Source organism: Saccostrea cucullata, unplaced genomic scaffold, assembly GCF_032062105.1.
Source record: "Saccostrea cucullata isolate Sc308-1 unplaced genomic scaffold, CSIRO_AGI_Scuc_v1 ctg332, whole genome shotgun sequence".
In the NCBI taxonomy this organism is placed as follows: domain Eukaryota; kingdom Metazoa; phylum Mollusca; class Bivalvia; order Ostreida; family Ostreidae; genus Saccostrea; species Saccostrea cuccullata.
Window position 1 is genome coordinate 430,480 of NW_026932235.1, and position 16,733 is coordinate 447,212.

Genomic DNA, 16,733 nt, shown 5'->3' on the forward strand with positions numbered 1-16,733 from the left:
AAACTGAATTGAAACATTAGTTTTCTTTTCGTTTATATAAATTTTGGTACATCTGCTAAATATTCTGTAACAAAAAAGCAAAAAATTAAATAATTTCTTTAAAGATTGCCAAAATTTATTTAAATTTGTTACATGATGAAGAAATTAGTCTTGTTCAGGAATGATGATACAAAACGATTATAAAATCATAAAAATAACAACTTAAGTCATATTCACGTAAGTGAAATGAACAAATCTGTTTTAACTTTTCATTTACTAATAGTAGTAAAAGTTTCACACTAATGTGATTTAAATTGAACAAGCTATTGTAAAAGACTTATTAGAATTTTCGAATAGAAGTTTAAACAGTAATGAAAATTACAATAATTTAATGTTTGAGAAATTTATAGTAATATTTGCTTTAGAGGTCCAAAAAGGTCCAAAAATAAAGACAAATTAAGGTTTTTTTTTTTATACCATCTGTCACTGAATATATAAAACGTATATAAAACAAAGGAGAAGATGGGGCCAGGTTTGAATAAGCTTTGCTGTTGCATTAGTGTCGGGCTCGGGGTTCAGAAAATTAACTCCTCTTTGGTATTCGAAAGTTGAATAAAAGCAGGTGATCGTGACCTTCTGATACTTTCCCTCTGATTTAGTGTAGAACTGCAGACTGCACGTGCTCTCTGCCACGTCATTCAACAGCTCGTTGAACGTCATTCGGAATTTTGCTACGTCATCAGACAAAAGTGTGAGATTACCAATCCCAGCAGTATTCATTTTGAAGGACAGTTTTTGAGATTCTATCTCTCGGATTTTCAAAGTTCCAAAGATTCGATGACCGTAGTCACCAGTAAACTGACTCATGTCCAAACGGCTTGCCTGGGTGGACACTGTGTTGTTGTTTGTAGCAGATGTTCCTGTGGATTTCCATGGAGAGGGGAAACTGCACATGGTGGTGTTGTCTAGCCACGGTTTTTCACCCAGAAGAATGTCTGAGAGTACATACGTTAACGGTGCGAGAGAGTGTGTATAATCCATGTACCAGGGCCCATTTACAGATATGACAAATCCAGCATTCTGATCAGGGAAGAATCCAGCTACAGCGGAATAGCCGTACCAGGTTCCTGGATGAAGCAGCTTTTTAAACCCTAGAAAATAATAAAACTTTATCAATAAAAATTCTACATACAAGTTGACGACATTCGGAATTCATTCATATACATGCTGAATTTTCATTGATAAAACTTGAAACAAATTAGGCATTCGAAATAAAACATAAAAAAGTAGGCAAAATAGTTCAAAGGAAAAAAAATAAGACTTGATAAGGATTTTAAGCAACTGATGACCTTTTTAAACAGAGGTCTGATTTGACTTGAACGGACGACTTAATAAAGTAGCTGAATAGAACTTCACACACATTATTGAGGAATCATAGACTCTTTATAATTCTTCAGGTAATTAAACGGATGTGCTTTCAAACAGAAATTTTCATTTACCGTGACCATTGCCTTAGAATTTTGTTAGAGTTTGCTTTACACACGATAACTCTGTGGTTGATTTATAAACAAAAAAAGCCCCAAGAACAGCAAATATGATTCAGAGAAGAATTTTACAAAACAGAGGCCCAAGGGAACATTGCTAACCTGATCACTATCATTTATGGCAAATAAATACCGGTATATACGACGTATACACACGTACCTCTATATGACCCGCCATACCACCCGTAACCGTACCAGGTCCCGGAGGCCTGAACAGGGAAATCCTCGTCAAGACGGAATCGACTTCTGGATGAAGCATCCAATAACATTTGTGGTTCAATGATTTCCTTGAAAACATCTGGATGAATTAATTGATGTCCTTCCACTGTTTTGCCTCCAGAAGCCATGAATCGAATCCACTTCGCTAAATCTAAAGGTGACGCAGAGATACATCCGGCCGGTCCAACATCTCCTATTCTGTGAAAGTATTGAAGAAAATGTTTAACAGATACATGTACGTGATTTTTGACCCCTTGACCTTGAAGTACTTTTTAAGAAATTAACATTACACCGAGTTTGCCATAACTTTTAGAATAAGTAAAGATAGAGCTTTCATATTACACATGTATAAAATCCGTGATTAGACATTCTACAAAAAAACTATGTTTTTGACTTCCTGACCTTGAAGTTTGACCTACTTTATAGAAACTTTAACATTGGTCACAACTTTTGAATGAGAAGAGATAGAGCTGACATATGAATCCTATGTATTGCCTGTGACAAGACCTTTCCTAATATTTTTTTTTCTAATTTTTGACCCCATGACCTTGAAGTTTGACCTACTTTTCAAAAAAGGTTAATTTTTCCTCATGATTTTTGATTGAGAATAGATAGGATTTTATATTTGATATGTGCAATACCTATGGCAAGATATTCACAAGCATGCTGCGATTTCTGATCCCTTCACCTTGGCCTTCACGATTTACCTTATTTTAAAAAAAAACCTTTGGTGACAACTTCTGAATGCCCCATGATAAGACGTTCGTATTTGACACAATATGCCATATAAAAATTACATCTCAACACACAAAAAGACATCGACGGCGGAAGATCACAATACTTTGAATTTGCTTGAAGAAATTATTTTGAAATAGAGATGATGGTTTAATATTAATCATGAACACACAGCAGAAATAGAGAGAACGTTAGAGAGATGGGCAAGTCCTGGTTAAAATAGAAGGAATTTGATACCATTAACATTTTTTAATTCATCGTTATATGTAAAGGAGTTGAATACTTGCTGGTATATATCTTGATTTCCTGGTCGCACTCCTTCCCCGGCGGAATGATATGGGAGTGCGTACTCCGATTGAGAACTGTTTGGATAAATATTGGTCCCACAAACAGCCTGAGACATTCCAAGAGCCCGCAGAAGTTTCTCGTCAACTAGTTTTTCATATTCTCTGCCAGTCCACACTTCCGCCACGTGACCAGCTATCGCGTACAGAAGGTCATTGAAGATCCATGTATCCCGAAAAGAAGCGCTCTTTGGTAAATACTTTAATCTCCTGAAATCATATTCAAATATCTGAGTCCGACTTTATAGATATTTACTATTTAAAAATTATAAAAATTCCGAAGGAAAAAAAAATAAAATATTTTGTTTTCTTTTAATTACTACAGTACTTTCACGATTTAAATGAAAATAATTTTTGTTATTTATCTTACTTTACAAATTCACCCCGGCCTATTTTCGGTACCCCCGTGTATACATCCGCAGGACTAAACCCCGTGCGTTGACTCAGTAGGTCCTTGATTGTCAATTCGGACTGAAGAAATTTATCCGGCAGTTTGAAGTCCTCTTTGAATACAGCAGACAGTTTTGTATTCCAGTCTCGCCTGTAATCATAGTGTTTAGAATAAAATCAGAAACATTGTATCCATGAATTTGAATTCGAATTTGAATACACCATGACGTACAATCTATGGCAATGCTTTACTATGATGTCCTCTGTGTTTACTGTTTACATATTTACAATTTATATATAAATTATATATAAATTAAAAGAAATATGACTTATAAATCTCGCTGTCTGGCATTAAAATTTCCTTCATACGATGATTGAATTTTAAATCTAAAATTAATGGTTTATCTGAAAAAAAAAACAGTTAGATTTTGTTAAACTGCTAAAATGAGTGAATAATATGAAGCATCTTATTCAAAAAATATCTTAGATGCTAAACTTTTTTAGAGATCAAGCAGCCCAAAATGAACATGCCTTCCGATTTTGTATCATCAATCTGCTGTTTATGCAAATAATGAGTTTCCGTTAACAAGTTTTAAAGATTTTATAGATAATTGAAAATTTTAAATACAATAAACTGAAATTAATGGATTCTATTTTAACCCATTTCTTAAAAAGTCTGAAGAATAATATTACTATAAGAAAAAAAAAGACATGTTTAGTCATATTTTGAATCCTATATATTGTCATGTTACATTTTGAAATGTTTTTATGCTAACTAAGTGTAATATTAAACAAGCATGTGACAGTCTGTTATAAAATGCAGTGTAACTTTTGTTCCATACATAGTAGAGGAATGATATTTGGACACGTATATACGGAGTCTCCATTCTTTATGTACTACTAAGGTCAAGGTCATATCAAGAGGTCAAAGGTCAAATATTGTGATGTCATCTACTGAATCTTTTAGTTTTTTTGCCATTGAAATTTTTTTGATCGCAAAAATATCTGAAACCACCGGTTCAATTTTCTTTATTTTTACACATTTTATTCTAAGACCCATTTGAATCATTCTGTTGATTTTTTGTAAAAATTGAATTTAACATTTTCTCAGAAAACTTAAACTGCGGATATTTACATGTAAATTTGCAAATTATGTTCTATTTTTACATAATATTTTACTCAAATTTTCCAGTATCAATATAACTTACTGAGTTTAAGTAGCAAAATGTTATTCCTATAATTAGTATTACACAAATTTGCAATAGATTGATAATTCTAAAATTTTAATGTCTGATTTCACAATCTTCTTACAGGGGTCTGATAGGCCATATTTCAGACTGTGTGGGCAAAAAATGTGCGGTCGAATTTCTTTCATTTCATACATAAAGAGAGTTTGTATCTTAGAACAAAATATCAAAGTTTCAGGAATATTGAATTTGAAGAAAAATTTGGCCTATCTATTGTGTCCTACCTTAAGTCAAAATTAAGATTTTGAATATTTCAATTATTATTAAACAAATTGACTAAAAACTTTCACGTTCGTTAGATATTTGAATACAAATATACCTTGAAAATTCTGCTTCAATTTAAAATTTATTTTAAAGTTACATTGATTTGAAATTTTGACTTAAGTCTATTCTCAGTTTATGGTCGTGGCGCCAGGAAAGCCAAAGGTAGATGTTAAACTGAAAAAAGTCGTATCAGACTAGATGTCAGAGACAAACAACAACAAAAATAAAAAATAAAAAAATATGCAAGGTATCAGTATCAAAATATTAGTCACAGATATAAACGCAATATACGTAGCAAACTAATTCAAAAAAATTCCTGTCCCCCGCATAAGGCAAAAGAAAATGCTACCCCTTCCCTGGATTTTTGAATTATGAAATCTAAATGCATGTACTGAAGCTATTGAAAAATGTAGATCTGGCTGTATATTTTTGGGAGTTGAACTATGTTCAATCTCCCATGGTCATCACGTATTTAACATGCGCAGTAATTTGTGTTGATTATATGTGCCGAAAGCGAGGCTACTGTGTCGGCTGATTTACTGATGATATCAACAGAAAAATATTCCGCCACAAATAGTTCATGTCATTTTCTCCTGATTTAATCTAACTTCCATATTGTAAGTAAATGTAACGATAAAGTAATCTTATTTTGAATATTAGATTTCGTTCAAAGTACATATGTAAAACTAAATTATAAAGAACCTAAGGCTTGAAAGTTTTTCGTTATGGAACTCATTTTTAGTGTTCATACATGAAAGAGATGACAACTCTACATACTGACGGCAAACGGTAAATTTAGTCTTATTCAAACTTTTCATGAACATTTTCTTGGTTTAAATGAATTCATTAATACATAAAAATTTAGGAAACATACGTATTTATTACTAAATCAGCAGTATCACCTGCCAAAAGCGGTAAAACTAGTACTCTGTTATAAATATTAAAACCAAAAACGGACACGCGATGTTTTGATGTAAAATGCGATTAAAAACAACAAAATAGTATATTTTTTTAATAAAAAGGAAAACCTCATTTACATACCAGATAATTTGTACGCACACAAACTCTCACATATTCCACTGTTGTCATGTTTTGTCAATATTATTATATTATTATATATATTAGTATTGCTCTTTTCTTCACAATATTAAAAAAAGATTAAAATTGTATAATGTTCGTGTAATTAAAATACATTTTTATTCACAGAGAAGTTTTATATCACATACCTGTTAGCTCTTAAAAGGATGCTGTGTGAAAATCCACATTTTATCAACATTTATATTATTCGTGCGAAACTGAAATGTTCATAACACATGGGTAAAGGTGCAAAGGAAAAATATATTACAAATTTGAAGACTGTGAGCAGTGATATAAATGATCAACCGCCTCTAACATGAATATAATGGCAGTGTCCATGTTTTGCAATGGGAAACCCAAAATATGTGTAGGATGAAAAAGTAATGGAAGAAGCACTACAGCAATATGTAATCAAGATTCTGTGAAAATTTTGTTCAGTGGTGTTAGCGGAGTTGCGGATAAAAGATGGGTAAACCTAAAGCGTAACAAACAGATGGACGTAAATCCCGATTAATAATACCCTCCCGCTTTTCAAGCAGGGGGTATAAAAAAGGACTAATGTACTGATGTATGCAGGCAAGCATTATGACCCATGCATTTTTTTTGCTATTCAATATCTCTGAATGTCTTTCTCGATCAAGATTGTTGCAACTCAAAAAATGTGAAACAGTTGTCTGTATTTGAAATAAATATTGTTCAGCCCTCACTTAACCTCCCGATCAAAGATTTCATTTACACCGTGTTCAACTCCCAAGAGTGCTTTCAGTACTTTGATTTTTTAAATGTGTACACGAAGATTCTTTTGAAATAAAATATTTATCACATTTTATTAGTGATTTTTTTGCAAAAGAATGTATCCGTCATAACTTCCTTATTTCATATGCTGAGTACTATCATTTAGTACATGTAAATAATAAAAAACGAGGATCATCAAGAAATCGAACCGGGCATTTGGCATGTTTGCAAGAATCATATTTTTGTTTTTCACACACTGTAAACTAGCTGAAAATTACGAAATGGAATATTTTTGTTGTTTTCTGTGGTTAAATTGTAAACATTAATACATTTGGAGGGGAATATGAACTACATACATGGCAAATTATACAATGTAATTAAAACACTGGAGTCAGATGTAAAATCACATCTGAAATGATATTATAATAATATCCCATCTTTCTTGTCAGACCGTGTAAATAGGCCTTTACAATAACTGCACTGCAATAAAACATTAAGTACGAAGGATATAAATAAAGGCGAAGCCCGTTATGCATAAATTATCCCATGTTTCCCACTATCGTTGATGTTCCTGGCATACTATACTAACTACACAGTGATTCCTTATATTTCCATTTCGTTGTGAAATAAAATTGTACTTTAAAAATGTACTAATAGAAATTAGACCAGGACTTCCATGCCAATTTCAATTTCTGAAAACACAAAGGCAGCCGCACAATTTGCATGCCTATTAGGCTGTATCGACCTGCTTAATATACATTCCGGCAGAATTATCAAGAAATAAACTTCCCCAACTTTCAAAGAGTTATCACAAAGAAAAAAAAATATAAATGGAAATATTTTTGCATCACTTCCGTAATTTCTGCTTTGACATTCAAAATCTGGTTTCATTTTTCCCGTTTGTCGATGAATACTCGTATTATTGTGGAATGTCTGGCCAAATAAATTACAAGTCGAAACAGGTGTTGTTTAAGGTATATGATATGTTTCGTTATTCAAGTGTTAACAAATGGAGGTGACTTCCCTTCTCTATTCTAAAATACCGAGGGTATGATATTTTTTTTAAAAAATCGTTAATTCTACATTATTTGTTTGGGAATTTTAATATTGAATACATTGTTAATATATGTTAGAAGAATAATTTTGAAACAAAATTTTTTTTGGATCCGGGGGGGGGGTATATTCGAGGGGGAGGGAGTCCTGTCCACAAGTACCTGTGGACACATTGACCTTGTTTACAAAAGCATCCTATCATAGAGTATGAGAGTATTTGTGACCCTCCTTGAATTAACACAAGGTAGCAATAAAACAGCCACATGTCTATATTTTCAACAAAAATTAATTCCACAGGAAAATTATACATGTATATTTCAGTTTAACTTATCAATCATGATCGGCATAAACTTAAAAAATAACCTTCACTTGTTAATAAATCTTGAAAGACAAAAATTAGGCTCTGCTTACAGCACTAAGCAGATGAATTAATTCATCACTAGAGACTCATTGCAGCTTCCATAGTTTTTACAAGAGGAACATTTATTCACATCATCTCGGGTCTTTCCGTCAGAGGGTCGAAAAACAACTTCGAGGTCGTTTTTCCGCTAGTCGGAAAGTACCGAGAAGTTGCGATTGGAGGAACATTTTAACAGTTATTTCCCTTTGCCCATACATTCACATATTATATATGTCTTCATATACTATTTAAAAGAGATATTCATTGAGACAATTTACTTCTTTGGGGACCAGTTTTCATCTCTTAATCTTTCATCTATTTAGACACTGACTAAATAACTGGCCCAGTACGTAAAGACTCTACACTGAAAAAAAAAATAACTTAGTGAATAGAGAGGTTAAGCATTTGACCGTGTACGTCTACTTGTACGTGTAAACCTAGAAGGGATTTTACACGTACGCGTAACTATCATCGTGTTCTGTTTAACAAACTGCACGTGTACCGGTACGTGTAAAACGTCATTTCAGCAAGGCACTTTACAATCCATTTTTATCAAGTAAATTTATGACTTGAAATAAAAAAGGTGCATTAGATGTACGTAATAAATTCTCAACTTCATACCAAACACAGACTGAAAAATATATATTCTGTAGTTTAAGTTTAAGAAGCTACAAGTTCTCAACTACGTGTACTTGCGAATCTACGCGTTGTGTACAACTTGTAGAATTACGCGGTATGCAAAACTGATGTCGTAAATAGCATAAAATTAGAGGATTTCCCTGACTACACGTACACGTAGACGTACACGGTCATCTGCGTAAGAACTAAGAAGACTATAGTAAATTTACTGATCATTCAATCACTAGGTTAAATATAGTTTTATACTAGATATTGAGTAGATTTATTCTAGATTTATAAGTAACTTTCACTAAGTTATCTAGTATCTATACAACCCCCGCTCAACAACAGTAACCTTAGCTGGTACACTAAAAGACTACTAATCACAACAAACGCTAAATACGAGACTCACTATAGTTAAAAAAAATAAATTAGTTTTTTTTTCTTCAGCTTACCCAACAGACTGACTCTGGGATTCCCGTGCCTCAGTGATCAGTACTCCTAATAACGCCGCTGTGAAGGCTTTTCCAAGGGAGACGACATATATAGGCGTTGTGTCCGTAAAACTGACACTCGGGTCCAGTCGGGCCTTACCGTACCCCTTGGTATAAGTTTTACTACCACGTACCATCGATATTCCCAATCCTTCAAAACATCAATTCTGAGAGGTATTTGTTATGTGATCCTACTTTTTAGTTTTATGATATTATTTAAAGATTTATTAAAATATTAAACAAGAGGTCTGTGAGAAATGAAATTGTATATTGCTCAAATTAAGTGTATCCACAGGCACCTGAAGTATGGATAATACCCCCCCCCCTCTTTTTTTTTAATTTTTATAATCTTCGAAAATATAAAATTTCGTTTTATACATCTATATGTCGTTATATGCAAGCAGATTGTACTTTTTCTCACGTTTAAAGAATGGCCCCGGTATATAAAAATACACCTGAAGTAGAACCCCCCCCCCCTCTTTTTTTTTTAATGAAAAAAAATGTAACATGATTTATTAAAATATTAAACAAGAGTTTAAATAATTATTAAAAAACCAAAAAAAAAAAAAAAATGAACACAACGCTGCCAATGGAGAAAATTTTATGTATCCGATTAATAAATATATCAAACGCTATTTTACTGTAAAAGAACATCTCCCAGAAAGTGTTTGCAAAATTATGATAGGTAACACTGTTATTACCTTGAAACCCCTGTTTGTTTACAATTTTTGTTTCTTACCTTGTGTATTTTTATATACCGAATAGGGCCATTCTTTAAACGTGAGAAAAAGTACAATCTGCTTGCATATAACGACATATAGATGTGTTGGAGGGGGAAATTTTATATTTTCGAAGTATTATACACTCTTACATTTTTTTTTCATTAAAAAAAAAGAGGGGGGGGGGGGGGGGTATTATCCATACTTCAGGTGCCTGTGGTGTATCACGAATGAAAGAATACAGACTGGGAGCAGGACTCAGTCATACATCGTCGGAAACCCACGGGTGATCTCGTCTTTACTTATCACCCGTGGGCAAACTCGCCGAAAAATCGTCGTATGTAATTAAATATGCATGGGTCAATTGATTGGCCGCATCACAGAATCGCGATGCGAAACAACGAATCACAGTTCACGTTACGTATGCATGTTCGGCATTGCCAAAAACATGAAAAAACTCATTCCGTAGTTAACACAGCTGATAAATCCACTCAAAGGTGCATTTTGCAGTTAAAAAGAGGTACTCCTTCATAATATCTGGCGGATATTAATGTCAGTGACCTGTACGAATTGACTTTCATTCTTTTAAATCAAACTTCGCACGTTTTAACGAACGTCAAAAATATTTATCATAAATAGCAAAGTAATAAACGTATTTTAAAATTGAAGAGTTCCAACTTTCTGATTGGTTGACTAAAAACAACAAATTAGCATATTTTACGGCAATATTTCAGCGAGTTTGCCCACGGGTGATAAGTAAAGACGAGATCACCCATGGGTTTCCGACGATGACAGTCATACGGACCTCGGAAAACATCACAGATGGAATCAGGTGCCCTGGAGAACTTATTAACTTTGTCGACCCGTCACACTGCAGTGTGATCATTGTCGTGATCAGACATACGGAAAAATTTAGTAGACAATTTAGAAGAAAAAACATCAAAGCAAAAAATATTTGAAAATCCAAAAAAAAAAAAAAAAAAAAAAAGGCCCATGGGCCACAACGCTCACCTGAGAATCTTTTGTCATATTGTTCTTTACCAGATTTCCCCCTTGTTATACATATTGTGACCCCACTATATGCCCCAATGATCATAATTTACACAATTTGAAATCTACACTACCCAGGATACTTCCACATAAGTTTCAGCTTTTCTGGTAAAGTGGTTCTTGCATCATGAGAAGAAGATTTTTCCTATATATTTCTATGTAAAATTTTGATTCCCCATTGTGGCCCCGCCCTACCCCCGGGGGTAATGATTTGAACAATTTAAAATCTACACTACCCCAGGGTGCTTCCACATCAGTTTCAGCTTTTCTGGCTCAGTGGGTCTTGAGAAGAAGATTTCAAAGATTTTTCCTATATATTTCTATGTAAAACTTTGATTCCCCATTGTGGCCCCACCCTACCCCCGGGGTCATGATTTGAACAATTTAGAATTTACACTACCCCAGGATGCTTCCACATAAGTTTCAGCTTTTCTGGCCCAGTGGTTCTTGAGAAGATGATTTTTAAAGATTTTTACCATATATTTCTATGCAAAACTTTGATTCCCCATTGTGGCCCCGCCCAACCCCCGGGGGTCATGATTTGAACAATTTAAAATCTGCACTACCCCAGGATGCTTCCACATAAGTTTCAGCTTTTCTGGCCCAATGGTTCTTGAGAAGAAGATTTTCAAAGATTTTTCCTATATACTTCTATGTAAACTTTGATTCCCCATTGTGGTCCCGCCCTATCCCCGGGGGTCACGATTTGAACAGTTTAGAATTAACACTACCCCAGGATGCTTCCTCATCAGTTTAGGCTTTTCTGGCCCAGTGGGTCTTGAGAAGAAGATTTTCAAAGATTTTTCCTATATATTTCTATGTTAAACTTTGATTCACCATTGTGGCCCCACCCAACCCCCCGGGCCATGATTTAAACAACTTAGAATCTACATTACCCCACAATGCTTCCACATGAGTTTCAGCTTTTCTTGCCCAGTGGTTCTTGAGGAGAAGATTTTCAAAGATTTTTCCTATATATTTCTATGTAAAACTTTGATTCCCCATTGTGGTCCCGCCCAACCCCCGGGGGGTCATGATTTGAACAATTTAGAATCTACACTTTCCCAGGGGGCTTCCACATAAGTTTCAGCCTTATTTGCCCAGTGGTTCTTGAGAAGAAGATTTTTAATGACCCCACCATATTTTTGTCTTTTCTTGATTATCTCCCCTTGTGAGGGGACTTGGCCTTTTATTTTAAAAATTTAAATTCCCCTTTACCCATGGATGTTTTGTACCAAGTTTGGTCAAAATAGGCCCAGTGATTCTTGAGAAGAAGTCGAAAATGTGAAAAGTTTACAGACGGACGGACAGACAGACAGCTAGACGGACGACAAACAAAATTTGATCAGAAAAGCTCACTTGAGCCTTCGGCTCCGGTGAGCTAAAAAAAACAATACATAAAAAAAATACAAAAAAGGAAGCCTTTGTTACTGTTTTACATTGAATAAGGAATGTGATTGTGTAGATATTTCCTAGAATTTATTTAGATTTTATTTTCAGACAATAAACAGGACTAATTACGATCTAGTAATTGTTCTTATATAATATTCAGTCACCTTTTTTTCATGCATTTACATGTATATACATGTAATTATAAATATTAAATACTGAGTATTATATTCATTTAATAAGCTTTTATAAACAGTCTTCTTTCATTACATACAGGTTCATGAAACGGTGAATAGTGGCAAATCTCTCTAATTATTTAAATAATACAAATCGCGAATAGAGCAAAATGTAGACCCTCTGATAATAAGTAGTGGAGGGTAGTACAATTACTGAGTGCAGTGTAGGTATGAAATAACGCAAAAGTAATAGCAACGAAAATTTCAATAAACTGACATTATTAAGTTTTGCATTATTTAAAGAATGACTCTTGGCCAAATTATTCGAGAATAACCTGGTTTGGGTCAGTTTACGCTTTTTAATCCGCGAAGCGTTAAATGTTATAACTCAAAGGGAAAAGGCATCTTTTTGGATCATACATATTTCAATTTTCCGTCCAGATCATTGCAGAATGTAATTCCCCAGAATAAACATACATACACTTCTTAATAATTACATTGGGAGTTACTAGTATTGCATTTTGCGTAGAGGAGAGCTAAACTCTATTCACATACTGAGTATGTTATAGATTTGATATTACTTCATCGTATGTTGCTTTCGAATCGATGTTACACAAAGTTAACATATCAAAAGGAGAGGACAAGGTATGATAACGACAGAAATTGGCCCCTTATTTTATATAAAGATGAAGACACAGCCAACAGTGTCAGAGGATGTCTCACCTGGTATGTTTTTGCATTTCATCAGGTCTGCTACCATGGAATCTATTAATGAGGTTTCATTAGGAAAAAAAGTATCCTGGCACCATCCAATGCTCCAGATTGAAACAAACTTTAGAAACAGGTACAGATAACGAACCATAGCTCACTGCAAAAGTGCAACAAATAAAGATTTGGCTTTCAATATCTGAAATATAATAAAATATTGCAGTTATGAAAAAAAACACAAGGTTTACAGACTGTGCCGCAAAAAGACGCTGATGATTTCCTCCAAATGACTATGACAAATTTTGCAAATAAACTCCGCAATTAAGGGCTACACAAAAGTTCTTACTTAAGCCTGTATGAATACATTAGGTGTAAGGTGATGTCCGTAAACTATATTCAGATTTCAATCTCATAGTATTTATAGTAAATTTAATTAAATATCATTCTTCTTTCATTTTCCGTTAACATCCTCAAAATAGCATAAAAGAGAGTAAAGTGGTGGTTCCGGTTTGCGGATCTAAGTTACTGGCATTTTATAATAAAACTGACAACGAGCAAGGCTGGAGTTAAAAATATCTTTGTATCTCCTAACCCGACCCTAAATTTTCAGGTTGGTTCGGTAGGTAGGTAAACATTTTTTTTCTGACAGCAGCCTTGAAAATACATTTTTAAATCTAATGGAAATCATCTTTATGAATAAAAAAAAGTAGAACAAAATGCTAAGAATCAAACATATGCCGTTAAAAAGCAAATTTAATGATTAATTGATTCACAACTGTTATTCATTTGAACTTCTGAAATATCTCACGCCAGGGTACATTGATATAAATCGAATTAAAAAAAGGCAAGATTCTCAAATACACAAAGACCGGACATCCTAGTTTATTTTTTAAGCCTTCCATTAGCCTCCAGTCTTAATATACTATATACAATCAATGTTTTTTTTTTTGAGGGCCATGAGATTTGCAGTGGTTCCAAAGCATTTTGCTTTGAAGTTAAGAAGTGGCTAATTTTTAGTCGCAGGTTCAAATCCGATTGAGAAACGTTGAATAGGATCCTTCAAATGGGACCATAAAAACTAATGTCTAGTGTCGCAGAAGATGCTGGCATAAAAGATCCCAACTGCTAAATGGCAAAAAAAGTGCTGAGTACTGTCTAAATTTGAAAATGTTCAAAGGGATCAAATAAAGAAATAACCAACAGGCGCGTAGCCAGGCGTACGTTTGTACGCACAAACGTCCACATCATTTTTCAAAAAAGAAAAAAAGAAAGAAAAAGAAAAGTAAGGAGAGGAGAGCGAAGCATGCTTATCATTTTTGCAAAATATTAGTAAACTATTTCAAAAATAAAAAAAATACTTAGAAACAATTTAGAATTAAAGACAAAAAAATGAAAATCAACAGAATCAGTTTGGGTGGAAATACGATATTAACTGAAATCAAAATATTTACCCGGACTTTGGTTTACTATTGCTGATTTTTCCAACCGCAATGGTTAACTTCTGCAACGAACCCGAACAACACCCCCCCCCCCCCCAATTTTAACCTAATATCGGATTCATGCGAGACTTCAAGAATCATAATTCAGCTTTATAAATGAACATCAAAAATCGAAAAATTGGTAAAATTTTGTTTAACCTAAAAAAAAATAAAATAATAATAATTAGGCCTGTTTGAGTATTGACATCCGTAACACTACCTTAAAACAAATAGTATATAATTGTTGCAAAAAGTTTAAGATATCAGATTTTTGAATATTTATGAACATTCGGTTTAAAATGTATACAATGTACATAGGTAATGTGCAAGAAAATGCGTTGAAAAGAATTCTTCTGTTTTTTGTTATTTCAATCTTAAGAGATGTATTTTTAATATTAATGTAAACCTGACTATCAGTCAATTGCGTGGTCTGTCTAAACCAGTCAACCACTGTAACCAATTACCGTATGTTACCATACGTATTTTGTCCAGCTTTAAAAGTCTAAACTTGATTTCATGGGACAGATCTTAAATGTGGCTGCGTTGCAGACCGAAAAAGTGTAAGAAAAATGCTATCAGAAGGGTCAAACATGCACATCGAAATAGTCGAAAATTTACAAGCTTCCTTAAGGCAGCCCCCAAACTCCCAGCCTATCCAGGCGTCCACATCAAATGTACCCTGGCTACGCCCCTGACCAATCATCAAGGGCCTAATTAAAGAAAAATACACTGGATGTTTCAGGAAGATGAATCATGATTTCAAAACTATTTGCAAAGAGTATGTAATTAATTGGACCAAATTCTACAAATGATAAAAACGCTATATACAATGTCATAGTCACGAAGTTTAACCCATAAATGAAGGCATGAAGAACGGACATCTGAATTATATTTATCAGGATGAATATGCAGACATATTTACAACAGGTCCTATTGTTATATAATGACGTATAGTTAACATGGGGACATATATGACCTAGTTACATGTGTATTAGATCAAAACTCAGATTAAATAAATGCAAGGAAATTGAATGATGTTTGAATGACGTGTTCACTAGGTGGGTCCCTCATCTGCTAATGAACAAGGTCGGCCGTTCTGATAAAAACTGATTTTGATGAAATTGTATTTTATAAAACTTGGTTAACAATAAAAATATTTGAATCATCTTATTTGATAAATCTTTTCAGTCGGCACGATTTAATTGAGTCGGTCGCGTTAGGGGATACAACCTGTTGAGGTTATTTTTTTTTATTATTTTGGCCCAACCGCTTATTTATTTCATGAAAGTCTCAAATGAATTATTCAATCAAAACTTGTTTTAAGTCATATAAAATGAATAAGCTCTGGTCACTGATTAAGAAACAAAAAAAATGTAGCTACAGAGCTGTAGCTGTCCGAAAAATATATTGACAGACCGGAGAGCTACACTGCCACCCAATGAAAAAAAAACTGTATATTTTTTGTACATAAAATTTTGCGATTGGTTCTGGATTGATTCTCCCATATTCTAATCTCAATTGCCAAAGAAGTAGATTTTTTTAAGAGAGCTGCTGTTCTAGCTGCAGCTACAAAGTGTGCAAATGCTTTCCGTTTTTGTCCGATCTCACTCTTTGTTGAAAGTTCTAGGAAGTCAGATGGCAACGAAAACGAAAATCGAGGCCATTAGGGCCTATTTATCACACGAATTGGTATTGAAATAAATGTATTAGCAATTTTTAACACAATGAGTTTTTGTATTTATTGAGTAAGTTGTGTTAATGTTTTAGAAATAAATGTCGATTAATGGAAAATAACGAAAAATAAAGTTTCTAACATATACGAAAAAAGAAAATGTCAATGAGCACCCGTAGTACATAATGTTTAACATAGTTAAACAGAATGAATTAGCTTTTGTAACATCTAAGAAGAGCCATTTAAAGAAATTCGTATCATATTGTTGTAATACAGCTCATAACCGTGTTATGTAACTATCTAATAAGGGTATGTCATCTTTATCATTAATAATTAGGAAACAGATTAGTATAAGTTTTTGAAACTTGTTTCCGAATCCTTTTTTTATCTTTGTACTTCTTGCCTGTATTTCTTGCTTGTCATGTTCAAATAAAATATGGTT

The 16,733-nt window shown here is 33.6% G+C and overlaps 1 protein-coding gene across 1 annotated transcript; it reads right to left on the reverse strand.

Annotated features, from left to right (window-relative positions):
- Positions 1-462: 462 nt before the first annotated feature.
- LOC134234687 (uncharacterized) lies at positions 463-13,280 on the reverse strand. The gene is made up of 6 exons (XM_062716743.1): positions 13,157-13,280; positions 9,061-9,250; positions 3,192-3,362; positions 2,765-3,031; positions 1,684-1,940; positions 463-1,130 (listed from the first exon to the last, which is right to left on the reverse strand). The coding sequence occupies exons 1-6, from the start codon at positions 13,191-13,193 to the stop codon at positions 463-465; spliced, it is 1,590 nt and encodes a 529-aa protein (XP_062572727.1). The 5' UTR covers positions 13,194-13,280.
- Positions 13,281-16,733: the final 3,453 nt, after the last annotated feature.